The sequence below is a fragment of the Anas acuta genome, chromosome 5 (genome assembly GCF_963932015.1).
Source record: "Anas acuta chromosome 5, bAnaAcu1.1, whole genome shotgun sequence".
Lineage (NCBI taxonomy): Eukaryota > Metazoa > Chordata > Aves > Anseriformes > Anatidae > Anas > Anas acuta.
Window position 1 is genome coordinate 6,705,660 of NC_088983.1, and position 18,656 is coordinate 6,724,315.

Consider the following 18,656-nt stretch of genomic DNA (forward strand, 5'->3'; position numbering starts at 1 on the left):
TATTATCCCTGTGCTCTCCAGTCACCTCCATCCTTTTCCTGATCCCCTGCGCTGGTTGGGACCTTGGGGACCTCCCCAGGACAGCTCAGCAGGATGCCCAGGGAAAGCCTCTCTCCTCCCATGCTTGCCTTGTCACCTTTCCAAGTGTGCCAACAAGCAAGGAGACCAGACCCTCACTCTGCTCTCACTGAAGCCTTCAAAATAGCTCTTTATCTCCTTCTTTCATAAGAGGGGAAATGGTGTCAGCCATGCTGATATGCAGAAGAAATGATGCAGCAAAGGGGAAATGGCTTGTGTGGAAGCTCATGCACTCAGCAGCATCAGCCAAATACAAAATGTTTTGGGGAAATGTCCCATTTTTGTACCCGGAGAGCTGATGTTTCTGACCTGCTGGAGCAAAACGTCAGAGATCAGTTGTGAGAGCAGGGATTATTTGTGAAGGGAAGGATTACAAATTTAGCTCTATCTCACTGCCCATCCTCCCCTCGCCACACCTGTGCCCCCAGAGCACAGCAGATGATGGTTTCTCATTTAAAGCCCTGAACCTCAGCCTCACAGAAACCCTGCTCCAAACTGTTCCAAACTGCACTCCTGGTAGTATAAATGGAGGCACAGGGTGTCACAGCTGGGCCCATGGTCCTGGAGACAAGCTGAGAAGTGGAGAGGTAAGTGCTGGGTTCCCCTGCCCTGCCAGGCTCTGCGGCATCACAGAATGGTTGAGGTTGGCAGGGACCTCTGAAGGTTTTCTGGCCCAACAGACATGGATAAAATCCCCCCAAATCTCCTGTTCTCTGGGCTGAGCAGCCCCAGCTCTCTCAGCCTCTCCCCACAGGCCATTTTGCTCCAGCCCCTTCAGCATCTTGGTGGTCCTCTGTTAGACTTGTCCCAGTATGCCCAGGTCTCTCTTGTACTGGGGCGCCCAGAACTGGACCCAGCAGTCCAGGTGCAGCCTCAGCAGGGCTGAGCAGAGGGGAAGGATCACCTCCCTTGGCCTGCTGGCCATGCTGTGCCCAATGCAGCCCAGGATGGCCCATTAGCCACCTTTGTGGCACCTTGCTGGCTCAGGTTCAACTTGGCATCCACCAGGACTTCCCAGTCCTTCTCTGCCAAGCTACTTTCTGCTGGATGGACTCAGGGGTTGGTTTTCTGCCCAAAAGCACGTCTCTTGGCATATGTGCCATAGATTGCTCTAAATCAAAATGAGACCCAATCACCTCAGGAAGGACATGAGCAATGGCTTCCTCCTGCCCATTTTTCTAATTGCTCCTGTTCCATCAAGACTGTCCCTGAAGATCAGGCCAGAGCCTCCCAGGCCTGCTGTCACCATCAGCCAGGCCATCTCCTGTCACCCACTGCAGGGCCCAGCCCATGTCCTGGCCTCCCTCAGCCAGCCTCACACAGGGAGCTCGGGCACTTTGTAAAGGCTGGGACAGAGTTATAAGGGGACACGAACCCTGACAAGGTCTCGGGATGAGTGATGGATGTTCCTGGTGCTGGAAAGCAGCCAGATATAAGCCAGAGCCCCGCTGTCACAGACAGGCTTCACAGCACTCTGCGGCTTGCGAGCCATTTTACAACACGGGGTTGCTAATGGACTTGTGCTTTAATTGCTGTTTAGCGAGGAGGCATTTGGGAGGAGCCTCCCAGGCAGGAGAGATTAGAGAGGGCCACCAGAAGGAGAGATAATCATCGATGAGATTGACTTTCTCCTGTCATATGTGTCAGCGAACTCCAGGAAACGCTCTTTTCCTCATACCCCTGCTATGAGGCTGCAGGAGTGTGGCCTGATTTCTCTGGCACCCGGCACTCCTGGCCACATCCAGCCCCAGGAAACTGGCACAGACCCCAAACCCACCACCAGCAACTGGGCTGCGTGTGTGGAGCAGCATCCTTCAGGTGGGCATGCGTATGCATGAGTTAAGTGCCTATTTTATTTTATTTTATTTTTTAAAGAAAGCAGCTTGGCTGTGCTGCCTCAGAAGTCACAGACAGAAACTTCATTACTATTTCCATGTGGCTACGGTAACAATTTCTTTACCATCATAAGCAGCAGATGCTGAGAGATGTTCATACATTTTCCAGAAACCCTGAGGTCATGTGGAAACTTTTCAAGTTAATGAGGGCTCCTGGACATGAGATAACTATATTTTTTTATTATTATCATTATTATTTTTTGCCAAATAAACATTGCTCCTTAATAGTTTTCAGCTTATTTAAATCATTTTCAACCAATTTTTTTTAAAGATAAGTTTGCTTTACATGGAAAAATATAAAGTCATATGATGCTAGCTACTTGTCTCTTCTTGACAAGGGAAAAAAAAATGAGGGACTTTTTGCCTGTAAAAATCCCTGCCAGATTAGTGGTTACTGCACAGATCTGTGAATTTGGAAACTTGGGATGCATCCCTGGGAATTTCACTGGCTGTGTACGTGATCTTGAAGAAGTCAATGGGCTGGCAACGAGCTGACCTTTTGGTTGAGCCAAGCCTGCTTGTTTGCATTTTGAGGGAGGAAGGGGTATTTTCTGCTGGTTTTTGTTATCGTGGCTACGCTTCCTTTTTAACACTGTCCCTGCCTGTCCTGCTGTGGCACTGCCTGAAGCACGGAGCCGGGGACACCTTGCACCCCTGAGAGGCATTGCTCGGTCTCAGGTGGGCTACAGAAGAGCCTGAGATATCACCCATATTTTTCTTCCCTCTAACACTACCACTGTGGGCCTTTCTCTGTCTGTCCAGGCCCTAGGGATGGTTTGGAGACGGGTGAGGGTGCTGTGATCTGGACACGTCAGGCTGAGAGTACCAGGTGAGCTCTGCACCACGTGCACTGGAGCCAGGTGTATGTTCCTGCCCAATAAACCACTCCTAGGAGTACAGACACCTCTAACCACTGCTGAGACTCTCTGGCCTGTGAATTCCTGGTCCAGTTCGCATCGATGCTCTCTCCTGCGGGCCTTGGTACCTAATGGGTTGATTTGGGTTTGTTTGTTTTCAGTTCAAAAATCTGCAAAAATGTTCCTGTTGCAGCTGGACAGATCCCTCCTCCTCCAGAAACCACGCTCTGCTCTGCCAAACAGATTTCTTCTGTTGCTGTTTTGGGAGAATATGGCTTAGTTTTAATGCTAGTCCTATCAATAACCCACAAGCTGTTGTACTGTGCTTGCTTTTACCTGGGGGAGGTTGCTGGCAGTACTGTTTCCTCTCAGCTTTGTGCAGCAGTTTTAGTAACATAAATTAGTGTTAGAGCTGCTATTGGTATGCTCCTTTGCATTTTTTTTCTTTTAATAATGGCAGCAGACAGGAAGCAGTGATGAAATGGAACTAACTACTTGCTGACTTTGCTGTCTAGATTTTGGTGAGGTATTTTGGTCATGATGAACTGAGGGTTCCTCAAGGGCCTAAAACTGAAAATCACATCCATAAACTAACTTTTTTTTTTGTTGTTATTATTATTCTTTCCAAGACAGGAAAAAGAAAACCTGATTAGTTTGCATATATCTTTCTCTGTGGAGTGCATGAATGCCTATATGCATTAAAGATTTGTATTGAGCAAAAGCTGGCAGCATAAACAAATTTTCATTTGGTTCTGAAAATGGTGAGGTCTGTGGTCATTCTTATCTAGATCCAGTTGCTATGAGATCTTTGTTTCCCACGCTCATGAGTTGCCTCTTATTGATAAACAGTTTAATTACTTAACATATGATCTCAGATAGCAAAGAGAGGTTTGATGCACCAACTTTGTCATTATGGCCCTGAATTTTGCTTACTTAGTTCCTTGGCAGACACTTTCCACCCTGTCTTGACATCTTTTGACATATGAACCCAGGGTTTTCCTGTCCTCTGAAGTGCTGTGCTTGTTAGCTTCAACCTACCATAACCTGACAGGACTGCCGAATTCATCATTAACAATATGGCAATGCCCTCAGTCCATGCTATGTCTTAAATATTTTTTCTTTAATTTTCCCACATGCACTGACAGCCCAGTGCTTGTGGTCCTTGTTTCACTGCCCCACACCTCACCCTCCCTGCTCTCCATAGTGTCTCCAGCTACCGTCCTTGGGAAAAAAAAGAGTTTGAACCAAGGAACATCTGGAAGCAAGCAAAGGGGGAATCCAGATGTTGCTGATGGAGGTGAGTAGCACTTGGATGCACTCACTACACCTCAAGAAGACACTGGGCAGTGTGCTCAGATGCTGCTTTGTGGTCGAATACCTTGCAGGTGTTCAGTTGCTGCCTTTCCTTGTCTCTGGCTTGGCCAATGTCTTCTGTGACGTGACTCGTTGCAGTTCTGCTGCAGCACTGGAAGTGCCTACTACCCCTTAGTAAATGGGGAGCTCAGTCTCTCTTACAAAGGCCCAAATCCACAAACTATTTATGTACACAATTCCAGCTGATTTTTATCTCAGTTGCCTGAATATCTTTGCATATCTGGGCCTAAGTGTTTTGTCTGTGGTCATGCAGGAAGTCTATGGTAAGCAGAGAAGTGAAAACACATCCCAAGTTAAAGCTGTAATTACAGTGCCATCCTTCCCTTCGTTAGGATGTTTTTGGGGGCAGGAGAAGATCTCCACTTGCTTTGAAAACAGCAATATTTTGCTCTGTATTTTGATATTTGGCTTTAAAATAAAAACCTGTAACGCTGATGTAAATGATGCCTATTGATTATCCTCTCATTAAATGGAGAGCTCACTTAAGCTGGCATTGCCATGGCTGAAAGCCAACGCTGCAATTGATCATTTAATTAACCGGAAGAAAATTAAAGGAACTGTAATCTGCTGTGTCTCAGCTCTCTTGTTATCAGGCTGGCAAAGTGCTTATTTCTGCCTAGAGCAACGATCAGTTCCTTGACCCTGTGATTTAGAAACACTGGTTTACGCATCGCCCCTCACCTACCCACCTGGCTTTCTGTAAGGCAGGATGTGGTGTGACCTGAGCCCTCCTTCACCCCCTTGTGGACCCCAGACACCGCAGTACCTGAGCCTGAAAGAGAAATGGATGTTCTCTAAAAGTCGTGTTTTAGAGGTCGGGACTAGAACGTGAGAGCTCTTGAGATTATTTTAATACCAGCATTTCCTTAAAGGGATCATGGTATTTATTTTCATGTAGCTACTTCAACTAAATGAGAGGACAGTGTGTTTGAGACAGAAATGACTGGTCCTGAAGATATGGCTATCTCCTGAATCTTTGCCTTCAACAAACAACCTGAGCGGTCTGTGAACACAGAGAAAAGAAAAAAAAGAAAAAAAAAAAAAAAAAAAGAAAAGGAAAAAAAAAAAAACAGATGTAAGAAGCCATTGTTTTAATGATTGTGTTGCCATATCAAGTGAAGAGAGACAGCTGCCTCTAACTTGTCTTTGCATGCCTAAGTAATATATTAATTACCTCATTACCCATAAATGCCTACAGTCCTGCAAAAGGCATGTTATAACAGACGTAGTCATTAAAGCTTGCGCTGCATTTTTGATGTGTTGCGGGAAAACAAACAAACAAACAAAACCTCAAGTCCTTTGTGTTTCAGCTAGATCCAAGTTGGGGAAATGTTAAGTAGAAGCACTTAACAAACTGTATCGTTCGAAAGCATGTTTTAATGCCAAAACAGGAAGAAAACAGAATTTGAAACGGTTCCCAATGTTTGATCAGGTAAAAGAGTTTGTTCCCCTTTGCATTTTAATTACAAGTGAAACCCATTCAATTTCATCTTTGCGTTTATTTCAGCCTTTTTTTTGCTTTGTGTGAGAAACTTGCGGTCCAGGCTGCAACATAACAAAGGGCTCGGTAGGAGGGATGAAAAAGATCAAAAAGAGGAAAAAGAAACTTCTTTCAAAACGTCGCTGCTGATCATAAGGAGCTGCAGGAGTCAGATATCTGCATGAAATTGAAACCACTTCACCTTCCGAGACGCGTATTTTCCCTCTGCTCTGGGTTATAACTCACGCACGGACCCTCGCAGGGTTTGTGCTGCCTCTGCTGGCTGCTGCTCTGGCTTCCCCCGGGTGTTCTCAAGGCATTTCACTTGCGTTTGTAGTACCTTCAAAAGGGAAGCTGGGCAAAGAAGAAAGTAAAACTAGCCTGGTAGGTATGAGGTATTATGGGCTGATTGGCAGATTGGGAGTGTCTTGCTGGCTTCTGAGACGTAGGTTAAAAACACTTTGTTGGTCACAGGTAAAAACAGCCGGTGCCCTGCTTGTTTGTGTGATGACAGACGGTGCCGCGCTGGTCACCGTGGCCTCATGAGAAAGTTGTGCTCTGGGTGTGGGAGCAGAGGCGAGGAGGAGGAGGAGGAAGTGTCCCAGTGCCACACAGCAGGACAGACAGCCATGGAGACAGTGCCTGGGGAGTTCAAAGGGACACAGGACCGAGATGAGGAGCACTAAACCCATGGTTTAGGCAGCTCTGCACCCCCCAAATGCAGAGTGGGGCAAAGCTGTGCCCAAATCCCTGTTCTGACTGATCCGGAGTGAGGATGTAAACCCAGCTCCTCCGCATCCCTGAGTGTCTCTGTAAGCAGGAGTTAAGGGACCAAGGGGAAACAGGTCTCCCCGTGCACTGCATAAGGAGCCGAACTTCATGCCTGGCACACCGTGAACTCCTCTGCTCGGCGTGTGGAGAAAGATTGCAGCAATGAGATCTGAAATCCTTTCTCTGAGTGATTTGTACGGCATCCTGCGGGAAGCCTGTAACCGAAGCATCCAGGACTTTAACCACAAACCCTTCTTTTCTGTAAGGATAATTTCAAAATTCCATCCTGCTTTTTGTCCACATCAGGAAAACCACCATACAATTTGCAATATCTGCCCAGGAGTGGCCTGGGGTTGGCAGGATGTAGCCAACTGGTGAAACTGCATGGCTTAGCCTGCCGAGCGCATGCTTGCCTCATGCTTTCATCTGGTGAATTCCTTTCATGGGTAGAAAATCCTTCCCTCAAATCTAATTACACTGAATTGGACATAGTGCTTTTATTATGCTGCAGAATTTGTTAGCCACATTGGTGTACTTCTCTGTGCAGAAATCAAAGTCAGGAGAGTATTTCCAAATGTCTGAATGTGCACTGAGTCAAGCAGGCTTTATGAGGTGGTCATAGCTTAAAACAAATGTATTGTGCAAATGTGAACAGAAGAATAAATAAGATCCTGGCACAAGAAAGAGAGGAACTAAAGTTAGAAAAGACCAGTGGAAATAACAGATGCCAAGGAGAGACTCTGACTCCCCTTGTGTGCTCCCGTTTCAGACAATATTCTGTGTAACAGCAGCATTAGCCTTTCACTATCAATGTTTTGATTTGAATTTAATTCAAATTTCACTTCACTTTTCTATTGTGAAAGGAGCTGGCGATCAGACATCTCAGATTCTTGCATTGTTAAGCACGGTGAGTCACAGTAACGAGCCTTAGATCGCTGATAGCAGTGTGCAGAGGAGCCAAGAGGCTGCGCAGCCTTAGAGACCTTCTGGCACTTCCCTTTCAGGTAGATGCTCCCACAGGGGCTGTGTGGGCACAGCTTGTTTTGTGGCCAAATATTGATAGATTGGTATGTTCCCTTCACTGTAGCACGGTGCTTATTTATTGAATCGATGAACATTAGTTCCCTAAATGTAATGAGCTGTGCTGCCAAGCGAAGGTCCAGGAAGGGCAGAGATGCTGGTGGGTTGTCACAGTGGCACCCCATGCGAGGTGCGTCACCAACTCGAGTGACGTAAATGGAGGGAGCCTTTGTTGCTCTTTAACACCCCCCATTGGGAAGTCCATCCTCAGAAAATCTAAATGCTCTTTGGGAGAAAGACGCCTGAGAAAATTAAAGCCCTGGACTTCTTCCCACTGGAGTCAGCAGAAGTTTTGCCAGTCAATATTGATGAGGGCGTGATAGGGTCCCGAGAGTTAATGCATGCAGTGCCCATCGTGGTGATATTCGGCCCATCAGCAGATAGATCTGAAGCCACAGACGGGAGCATATCTCACATCTTTGCATTGATTTGTTCTGCTGCTGAATCCCTGCCACTGTCCTCACCGAGCCACCTGCTGACTCATCAGCTCGCCTTCTCTGCATTTGCCCTAATTAGTCATATGCAAACAGTCTTTTATTCAGGAAGTTCTTTTAACGTAAGTTGGAGTATGAACTTAGCACAGCAATAAAGATCAGGAAAAGTGAGTGTGCTATACACTAATAAGGCTCTGTTATCGGCCACTGGCAAAGCGGAAAAGAAAATGTATATGCAGAGTTTTAGTGACTCAAAAGTTTAATAAAGGGGAGGATGGTGGGGAGAATATTTGCTTAACATCCCTCTAGAGATGCTGTAGCATGAAATGTTTAACTGCTGAACAAGTTTCCACTAACATCATCCTGAAACACAATTGGGTTTTGATGCAGTGTTCTTTATTATGGGCTTGGGGAAAGCATGTTTGGCATGAGAGAAATGTGTCTAGTAAGGAGACCACAACACTTATTCACAGCTCCTCAGCCAGTTCATGCTGGGAAGTCCGACATCTTTGAACAATTAAATTGAGCAATGTTAGTAATTTGTACGCCGAGATTTTTTCTGCTGTTTCTTCTGCTCAGAGATTGCTAACACATCTAGGGCTTTGGTGACTCAATTATTAAAAATGATCAGAACCTAGCATGAGAGCATTCAACGAGGAACTGTTTCGGTGCACTGTACAGTGTGTAAAGTTGGATAATGGTCATAAAGGTGTACAAGTGAATCCTGAAACATCGGTGCTTATGGGCACCAAAATTAATCATCATGCAAAGGAGCGACAGCTAAAGGATTGAAAATAAGAGACTGCTGGGTGGGATCAGGTGAGTTCTGTAGCGTTAGAGCTAGGCAACCCCTGGTCTGGATCCCATCGGTGCTACTTGGTCTTTAAAGGGAGCACAATCACCTTTGTGTGAGCACTGAGACCGCAGTTGAAGTGCAAAGCAGGCTTTCACTGCCATGTGGCAGCTCATCAGGAACCACTTCACCCTCACACCCACATTAGAGAAGCTGAAACAGTTGCTCAGAGTTGCACCAGCCTCCTCTCAGGCATGGGAAGTACCTCTGGTAGAAACACTTCACTACCAAAACTCCCCTGGCGTGTCCCAGTGACAGGGGCTCTGGTGGCGAAGGTGGCACTGAACTGTTTGACATTTCTGCCCCTGCCAGTGCATCCCCCTGTTTCACCAGGGGAACTCCTCGGTGGCTGTTACGGTGACTCTGAGGCTGTATTAAAACAGTGCATGGCTGCTGTGCAGGAGTGCTTTGACTGGCTGTACCTCATTTGGAAAGATGAGGTGTCTGTGAGCTGCTGTTTGGCTTCTTGGTACTTATGCAAGAGACCCGAGTTTGAGTCTTGTTCTGATTATTTCTCTTCTTGAGGCACCAGCGAGCACAGAACAATAAATATAGCAGTAGTCCACAGCCACACTGCCATGGGCTATCGTGTTGTCACATCTCATAAGCTAAGTAAAGCCGGGCTTTGTCAGTATGCGGATGAGAAACCTTAAAGGAATAAAAGGAGTCGATAGCACCTGTGTCTCTTCTGCGTCTCAGACCGGTGCAGGGAGAGGCATTTTGTTTCATAGAGACGCTTCCTGTGATTTCTATTAAATGTCACGGTCACTGCTTTTTCTTCAAAAGAAATTAAAACCAAGCCATGTCTGTATGCAAACATGACTGCTCCTTACATGGAAGCTCAGAGACCACTGCAGAAATGTTAGGAAGATCCAGTAACGACATCGTTTTGCCCTGCAGGTGTTTCCTACAACATGGGCATACAGCAGGGCGAGGATGTTACATCTGCCTGTCAGAGCTTCTTTTTAAAAGGTATCATTACCGCAGAACTGAGAAGTGAGAAGTGTCATATGGAGACTGGGTAGTGTCATATGGCTCAGCTCCGTATCATCACTTATAGTTCCTGCTGGAGGAAACCAACAAGATCATACAACACCCGGTGTTGGAAGAGACCCACACACGGATCATCGGGTCCAACTGCTGGCTCCGCGCAGGATCACACAAAATTAATACCGTGTGTCTGAGAGCGGTGTCCGAGTGCTTCTTGAGCTGTGACAGGCTCGGTGCTGTGCCCACTGCCCTGGGGAGCCTGTCCCAGTGCCCGACCACCTCTGGGTGCAGAACCTGTCCCTAACCCCCAGCCTGACCCTCCCCTGTCCCAGCTCCATGCCGTCCCCTCGGGTCCTGTCGCTGTCCCCAGAGAGCAGAGCTCAGCGCCTGCCCCTCCGCTCCCCTCGTGAGGGAGCTGCAGGCCGCCATGAGGCCTCCCCTCAGCCCCCTTGGAGTCTCAGAGCAGCCCCTCCATCCCCTTCCCACCTCCCACAGAACCTCCAACACCCATGACAGAGCCCTCGGGCCAGGAGGCGACCGCGGTGCCCTCAGCCCCCAGCCCTCAGGAGCCCCGGGCTCAGCCTGGAGCCGGCTGCGGGGGTACCGGGGGCTGCCCCCCGTCCCCCCGGGCACCCTTGGGCGCCCCCCGGCGGGCACGGAGCGGGGACACGGACACGCGTGGGCGGGTGTGGGGGGCAGGCAGCACCCCCACGACCTCCCGGCGGCCCGCTTTGGGGTTTTTGGGGTAAAAATGGGGTGTTTTATTCAGCGGTTAAAGCTTGCTTCGGCTGCGATGCATTGTTAAAGTATCTCTCCCTTCTGGCCCGCCTGGCTCTCGTTAATTGACGTGGCTTTTTAATCTCGTTTATGACTTTGGGGAAAAGGAGCTAGGAATTGACGAAAGGCTTAAAAACATTTAATTTGAAGAAGCGACGCACGCTGGGGGGGGGACGGGGGACATTTTGGCTCCCGGTGACCGTGCGGGGGCAGAGCCGCGGCCGCGCTGGGTGGGCAGCGGGGCGCATCGTCGCGCCATATCGTGAGATGTCGCGACATGTCGCGTGTCGTGCCGCCTCCCGCCCCGCACACAGCCCTCCACGTGAAGCGCCGGCCCCCTCCTCCTCCCAGCTGTTTGCTCAGCTGACCCCGGCGGCCGAGGGGCCGGGCTCCGCCGCCGCTCCTCACTGGCGCAGCGCAGGGCCCGGGCCGGCCGAGCCCGCCTCTGCCTCCTCCTCCATCTCCTCCTCCATCTCCTCCTCCTCCTCCGCCGCCGCCTCGCACAGCCCCGGCCGGCCCCTCGCCGCCTCCAGCCTCCGTCCCTGTGCCCGGCTCCTCCCGCACCTCCCCTTCCCGGCGCAGGCCCCGGCGCCTGCCCCGATGCTCTGAGCTCCGAGCGGCCCCAGCGCCGGCCCCTTCCCGGCCGCGCCGCCATCTCCTCGCCCCTCAGCGGCCATTGGAGCCGCCCCGGAGCCAGGCGGCAGCAGCAGCAGCAGCAGCAGCCAGACCGCCGCCATGGACAGCCCCGGCGGCGTCAGCGACAAGAAAAGGTACCGAGGGGAGAGGCTTGGGGCTCACCCTCCTCATCCTCAGCGCCCTTCCTCCCTTCCCACAGCCCAGGCCCGCGCTCCCAGCCCGGCTCCCCGCAGCGCTGCTGGGCTCTTTCATCCTCCCTCCTCCTCCTCCTCCTCCTCCTCCTGCTCCTGCTCCACGTCGCCATTTTGTCGGCGGGGGGAGCCCGGCTCCCCGCTGCCCGGGGGGCTGCAGCCCCCTCAGCGGGGCTGCTTGGGGAGAGCCTCGGAGTTAAAAAACCCAAAAAGGGGGGAGAGTTAGGGATGGGGTGGGGAAAGGGGGAACGTGTGCGGCCGGCCCGGCACCGGGGGAGGTCTGCTCGGGGTCCCAAATGGTCGCGGTTGTGTGGGGAAGGGGAGATGGGGGGGGGTTTGGGGGTGGTCGCCGAGGTTTTGGTTCGCCGGGTTTGGTTGGGAAAGGGAGGATTTTAGGTTATAGCTTGAGGAAAGCAAATCGAGGGGAGAGAGGAGGAGGAGGGCTGCCGAACAATGTGAGTTGAGAAGTATGAATAATTCACCGCGGATTGCTCGCTCAAATTAGAAAGGGGGGGGGGGGGGGGATAAAAGCCTTGAAAGCTTTTGTTAGGCAGCGAAGTTGTGGAGTTGGAGCATTTCGGTCAGCGGCTTTTTTTTTTTTTTTTTTTCTTTCGATGGGATGCTCCCCCCAGCGTGCTTTGTGGAGGGATTAAAATTGCTGTAATTGGCATCCGCAGAAAACAGCGTTTGTATCGGTACCGGGACCTTTGATTTATCTATCTATCTATCTATCTATCTATCTATTTATTTATTTATTTTTATCTCCGCTTTTGTATCAGGAGGGCACCCCAGCAGGCTGCATGAAGCCCTGGAAGGGAGAGGCCGGGGGGCTCTGGGTGAGGGTGGCACAGGGGGGTTGCAGGAGCTTTCGGTCTAATGAAATATCTCCACTTCTGTAACCTTTCGTGTTGCTTTATTTTTCCCTTCTCGAAGCTACTAACTACTGAGAAGCCGCAGAGAAAATGTTGCAACAGAAATGATTGTGCTCTGCTGGCCTAATTTGGTGGCAAGGCTGGCTGGAAAGGGGCTTTGAGACTTTTTTTTTCCCTTCTGTTGCTGTTTGCTTTGTCCTCGAGCGTTTATTTTTTACTTACCATTCTGTCCTGCTTGGGTACTTTTTTTTTGCAATTTCCTTGTCCTGGATATAATCTGCTTTCTTCTGAATGTAGGAATCAGTATGCATAGCTTATCCTGCCCTTCCTAAAGGAGAGCTTAAGAAAGAGCATTTGTTGCCTTCTGCTTCCTGTAGACCGAGTTCAAGGTTGGGAATGTTTCTTATAAAGTAGCGAGGAATATTGAGGTTACCTCTGTTGTAGGGTATGTTTCAAATTAAAACATAAAGCTGTGTCTGTGGTACGCTCATCCTGGGGCTGCGAGTCTGCAGTTGAGCAAAGATGGCTAAGCAAAAAAGGAAGGATGTGAGCTCACCAGAGAACTTATTGAAAATCCCAAGCATTGCTCAAGAACCGGGGGTTGTTTTAGAAGGCTTTAGGTTTGCCAGTGTCCCTGATCAGAATACCTGTAGGGGAAATACCTTCCAGTCTGTCCTTCAATGATAAAACTTTGGCTGGCTGTAGGTGCAGTGCGCCTCGCTTTCACCATGTGTTGGGCTCGTTTCGCTCCTCATCCCTCTGTGTGCGTGTGTTTGGGTAGCGTTTGGCTCTTGAGAGTTAAAGTGAAGCTTGTTGTTCGCTAATTATGTGCTGTGGGATGCAGAAATTATGAAATTTGACCCAGTGTGTCCCTCATTCTTACATAAGTGAAATCTCCTCATCATAGTAACTGTAAGCGCGGACTCACTTATGGGTTTCTTGAGCCCATTCTGTTAAGCAGTCCCAAACTTGGGGAGATCTCATTTGATTTCTTATGAAATCCTGACCCCCTGTATGTACGGGTAATGCTGTTATGTATTGCCAGCTCTGTGGGTTTTAGCTGTTCTTCAGTAGCTGCATCATTTTTGTGTGCTCCTGATCTTTTTTTTTTTTTATATATAGGTTGCAAGGACTCAATTTGTTTCTGTGTATAGAGTGAATAAAAGAGCATTGTTGAAAGCTTTGCTTGCTTATTAACTCCAATTTTATTCAAATTTAAGACTTGTATAAGTCTGACTTTCTTTTCAATTTTCTTTTAACTAACTCTAGTGTACAGATTGCTCGTGCCATGAGAAGTTTTTCTCAGTTCTGTGGTATGACACTTTGCTTTTAGGAGAGCGAATCTTGCAACACTTTAAGTAAATGTACCATTTAGGGTTACTGGTTACTTTGGTAAGGGCCTGAGCTGGTAAACAGATATATTTGAAAAATGGATCTTGGATTGTTTAAAATCCTTACTTGTAGCATAAATAAATATATACTTAATGGTATGAGTGCTAAATAAAAATGACAAGCAGAGAGTTTATAAAAAATATTTTCTTGAGTGCCCAGTCTGGGACTTTTGAAGGTATAAAGCACGATGATTTAACATCCCGACTTGAGCCTCTTGCAGAAAAACTTCAGCTTTTCAGTTTCTCATAGTTGGGACTTGAACTGTATCGTCTGGTATCTGAGAGGGGGATCTGAAAGACCAGGGTTTTTCTGTTCCAGCTCCAGGATCTGGCCGAGAGGCCCTGGTCCTGTGCCACTTCCTATGAAAGGGGCAATGACTGCTGCTGGCTTTCTTAAACCTATGTGAGGTTTTTAGGATTGTGCACTGCTTTCTGCCTGTTAATTTCTTTCAGTGCCGGTGGTACTGAGCCACTGCTAACAGGGTTGAAAGCTAATACAAAACCCTTTTGTATATACTATAACTGTACCTTTCTGTGTTGTATGAAGAGGAGAAACCTTTCTAAATCTTGTGCAGAATCTCCTTGCAGGTACGGGGAGGGCAGAGTGGTTTATGGCTTACATAGAAGTGGTTGTTTTTACTGCTTTCTGGATCTTTCTGGGTTGTTTGGCTTGCCTTAGGACTTAAATGGTATTGCCCGAGCTGTCTGCTCTTTGTCATTTCCTCAAACACAAAATGGTTTTGAAGTGTCTTCAGTAAAAGAGATCGGAATCTACTTCTCAGTGCCCGCTAAAGATGAGGGCAGCAGCACGTTGCTACAGCTCTGCCTCGTGGTTATCGAGGCACAGAAAACCAGGCAGGAATAGCTGGGGAGGGTTTGCCAACTGCAGATACGCTTTCCTTAAAATTTTGAGCTCTCTGTGCTTTGGTCTGCTTGTGTCTGTGGAGGTTTGAGAACCTGGTAGCACGTTCATGGAAGCAGCAGATTTCTGGGTTTTGCTCAGTGATACTTGCTCTGTCTGGGGTGCTTGGAACAGCCGCGAGTGGTCCATGTGGAGAGGCCTGCTGTAGGTGTGTCGGGGGACTGGGGTGATAAAAGGCTTTTATTTTATGTAGTTTAAAGCCTTTTTTGGAAGCTACCTTCTGTATAAATGCTATTTGTTTCTCAGGAGGCTTACCCTGGCATGTTTTCGGCCACAGGGAGGGCAGATGTAGCTGTGCACTGGTCATGGCACCCCAAGCCTGGCAATTAGTGAACTATCGATTTAAAGGCAGAGGTGTCAAGTTGGTAATCCCCCTTATTTCCTCTTCTAATTGTGATCCCTATTTCTGGTAGGCTTCTCTTTCCTGGGGAATGGCCATTGAGGACTTCTTTAGGGCCACGTTAGGGTTCTGTAAGCCTTGCGAAGCGGGGTGGCCAGGCGGTGCTGTGCCAATCCTACTACCTAGAGTAAGACTGGGCAGCAATGCAACAGGCAGCATTTACTTCCTCCTCTGCATGTTGTGAGCACAGCTTGTAGACCTTTGTTCCTCCGTATCCTTGAATTGTATGCCTGGAGTTCATAAAGTTGTTTCCAGGACTCTGATTGCTGATGGCGAAGTGGAAAAGGAACAAAATCAACTCCTACCAGCGCCAGCGAATGTCAGCAGTGTTGTGGTGTGAGCACGAGCCGTTCTGAGGCTCCTACGAGCGTGCCTGTTCTTCGGTGTGCTGATCTGAAAGCCTTGGAGACTCTCCCTGAGCTGATCTAACAAAACGGATTAAATTCTCGTGCGTTTGTTCTGCATGGTAACAAAATTACACTAATGTGTGTTAGAGGGCTGGATTTCAGCTAGGTTCTCATGAGACTTTCCAGAGTTCAGGGCGATGGTGTATCACAGGAACCACTGGGTTTGTGTATTCAGTTTTGTGTACTGCAGGGGGAAAAAGTCAGCAGTATTGTCTCCCCTTAGCTGTGAAGAGCTTGGTGTTATGATATGCCAACAACACAATTCTCAGGCATTGTGAAGTGAACCTGGGTGGGAGGTACTGCCTGGTTCAGCAGTGGCAAGGGGAGTACCCAGATTTTCCTGATGATACTGCTCTTTCAAGGAGATGCAAATACAGATCAGATTACCGTGTGTGTTCTTCAAAAACAAAGCAACTTCAAAACAAAAACACATCTTGCGAGAACCTTAGCAAGGTGTAGTAACCTGTTTCCCACCTCTTGTGTTGCTAGCTGATGTCCAAAAGGAAGGAATGTTCCAGATTGCGAGTCATCAGCCCAAATGCTGCTTTTATCTCACCATAGGCAGGTGTTTACATGCCTCAAAAAATCCTAGGCAATGCATGGAAAGAACGGAGGCCTTACTCATCTCTTCATGTCATAACAGCCCTTTCTCTTTTGGATTTGAGAAAGTTTGAGCGTTTTGGAGCCTCTCTCAAGAACCCTCTTTTGTATCAGGGCAGGCAGAAGAGCAGGCAGGAGAATTTGTTTTCCACTGAGTATTGCTCTGAAATGGGAGATGCTTGGGGCATTTATGACATTGGGAACTACAGAAATGGCCCAGGAGAAAAGAGGAGCCTTTGCGTTTTAATTAATGACAGAAAATTCAGGAAAGATACAGGTTTCCAAATTAGAGTTGGATGTGAATGCTGTTAAGTTTTTCCTCGACTGAGATGTTTTTTATCTTAAAATAAAACTCTATGAAAATTAAGCTCTGAAATTTAGAAACATGAAGTCAAGTGAATACATGCCAGCATACATGTATGTTTAAATACAGTTTATGTTGGTGACGAATGCTTTAGGCTGCTTTGATGTGGAGCCATAGCCTCAGTTGATGTAAATTAGCACGGGTTCATTGAAGCTGTGCCTGTTCGTACCAGCCTGGGGATTTGATCCAAGATATCAGAACTGATATCTCCAAGTGCATCGATGAGTTTCGTCACATGCAGAATTCGTCATTGCTTTCTGTTGCAGCCTGGTGATATGGTGACTTGTACCAAAATGTGGTGTTTTAAAATGTTGAGGTATTTCTAGCAGGCTATTTCACGTGGTGTCTGCGGACGGTGGAGAACTGGTGCTTCAAGTAGATCCATTTGTAGTTCCTTTAAGATATCTAATACATAATAAACACCATGTGCATTATAGACTCTAGAGAAACTTCAGTTCTGTTTAATTTGGGGTGGTATGAATGGATACTTGTTAAGCATTCAGAGGAGAAATGTTACAACAGATCCTATAACTCGCCATGTTAAAATAGAGCCTGAATTTCAAGTGAAGAATTGAGGAAACTGAATCATCGCGTTTGTGTGAAGAAATTTCTGCTATTATATTTACAGCAGCGGAAGGTTTTACCAAACAACTTATTAAATATCCCAAGTACCTTACTAAGTATCCCTTTCAACTCCTTTTGTAATAACCCTGGATGTGTTACCTGAAAGAGCTGCCCCGTGTTGTTTACCAGAATGCGTCGTGATCCCCTCAGTCCTAACTGATAGCGCCCATCTGGTTTTGGTTTGTGAAGGTTATGTTTCAAGAAGGAAAACACCGAGGCCAGGAACCTTGTTTTTGTGGAATTATTTCATGCTGCTCACAACTGTGAGTAATTAATGAACTGCTAGGCCAGGAGGGAGTTCAGAAGCCTGCCTCCTCGTATTTTCCCCATGCTTACACCTGCTGGAAGAGGTGGGAATGTATTCCTTGGAACAGAAGACTTGAAGCAATCATGTCACGTACAAAGGCTGCAAATGCGACTCTCTAAATGGAAGTGATTCAGCTGATAAGAGGAGTATTTGGTGCTCAGTCCTTCAGAAGAGGCTTTTTTTCGTGCAAACTATTGAATCTCCTGGCTGTGGAACTGACACTGCTGCAGGCTCTTTATCCTGGCTATTGATGTAAGCATTTTTCTTGACTGCTCACTGGATCTGTTTGTTCTTTATTCATACAGAGAAATAAAACTTTATATTGCTTATTTCTATTTTTTTATTTTGCTCTTAAAACCTTTGATCGTGAAATACCCTGCTAGGCGAAAGCAGTTGAGGAATGCAAGGTGAAGAGATGAGGTGAAGAAGCTGCGTTGAAGCACTGAAGAAAAACCTTCAGTCTCTGCTCTGGAAAACTCGAGTCTCCAGCTGTGTGAGGATAGACTAGCTCCTAACTAAAACAGTGTTAGCTGCGAGGTCAAGTGAAGAACTCATCTTAGGGATGTGTTTTTCATCTTTTTTGTGAGCCTGGCTGAAGCAAGAGCTACTAACAGCAAGAGTTGGAGGGGGGAGAGCACTTGAAGGTTAGTTCTGTCCGTGTCCAGGCATCATCTTCATGTAGTTTTTTAGTAATAACCATGATTCAACTACATGCACCCTTCCCCCCGAAGGGTAGAGTACAGCTATTTAAAAGAAAAAAAAGCCAAATAACATGGTTGGAAAAAAAAATCTGGATTTTCTTACAAACAGCCTTTGTATGTCCTATGATTATTTTTACACAGTAAATTACTATGCACAGTGAAAATGTGCACTGTATAGTAAGACACAGCAGAATCACTTCACCACGTTCTTAATTAGAAATACTAAATTTGGAAGCTTTTACCTTCTTATGCTTTCTAAGCAGGGAGAAGGAGGGTTTCCAGGTCAGCACGAGGCCAAGTACAGTTGATAGATAATCTTGGAAGTGTGGCCTTGCACTAGCTTTAGGAGTGCTAGGCTGCTGCTGGCTCTTTTATGCCATCATTTACCTGTTTGTAAGATGTCTGTTTATACAGACCTCATGGTCCTGGTAGTAAAACCTCTCACTGTATTTTGTTCACTGTGTAGCTCTCAAGGAGAGCCAGCCCCTGCTGTCACTCCACAGGTAGGGATGGGTTTCAAAGCACTGCTCATTCAGAAGCTAACTCAGTTTGAACTGTCTGCTTGCTCTTAATTTGTTAGGTTTCTTTTCAGTTAAGAGGTTTTTAGTGGTGTTCAAATTATGTTAAATGCCCTTAAATAACCACAGCAATG

The 18,656-nt window shown here is 47.4% G+C and overlaps 1 protein-coding gene and 1 long non-coding RNA gene across 10 annotated transcripts in view; both read left to right on the forward strand.

Annotated features, from left to right (window-relative positions):
* The window catches only part of HIF1A (hypoxia inducible factor 1 subunit alpha), a 65,930-nt gene that overhangs the window by 21,962 nt on the left and 25,312 nt on the right, over positions 1-18,656 (forward strand). The window contains exon 1 of one of the 6 annotated variants that reach the window (XM_068682482.1): positions 11,023-11,359. The exons of 3 other annotated variants lie outside the window; for them this stretch is intronic. In XM_068682482.1, the coding sequence (XP_068538583.1) occupies positions 11,325-11,359 (35 nt within the window). In that variant the 5' untranslated portion in view covers positions 11,023-11,324. Of the gene's footprint in view, positions 1-11,022; positions 11,360-11,854; positions 11,872-17,537; positions 17,556-18,656 lie in introns of those variants that run through there. 2 more of the 6 variants (XM_068682485.1, XM_068682486.1) reach the window with 2 other exon arrangements.
* On the forward strand, positions 475-9,011 carry LOC137856780 (uncharacterized). 4 transcript variants are annotated; one of them, XR_011096782.1, is made up of 5 exons: positions 475-665; positions 2,736-2,802; positions 2,992-4,127; positions 5,712-6,068; positions 6,159-9,011. It is a non-coding gene; the product is annotated as an uncharacterized lncRNA (long non-coding RNA). The 4 variants fall into 4 exon arrangements; XR_011096784.1 differs by lacking the exon at positions 475-665 and adding an exon at positions 687-1,896; XR_011096783.1 differs by lacking the exon at positions 2,992-4,127 and having other exon boundaries at positions 556-665.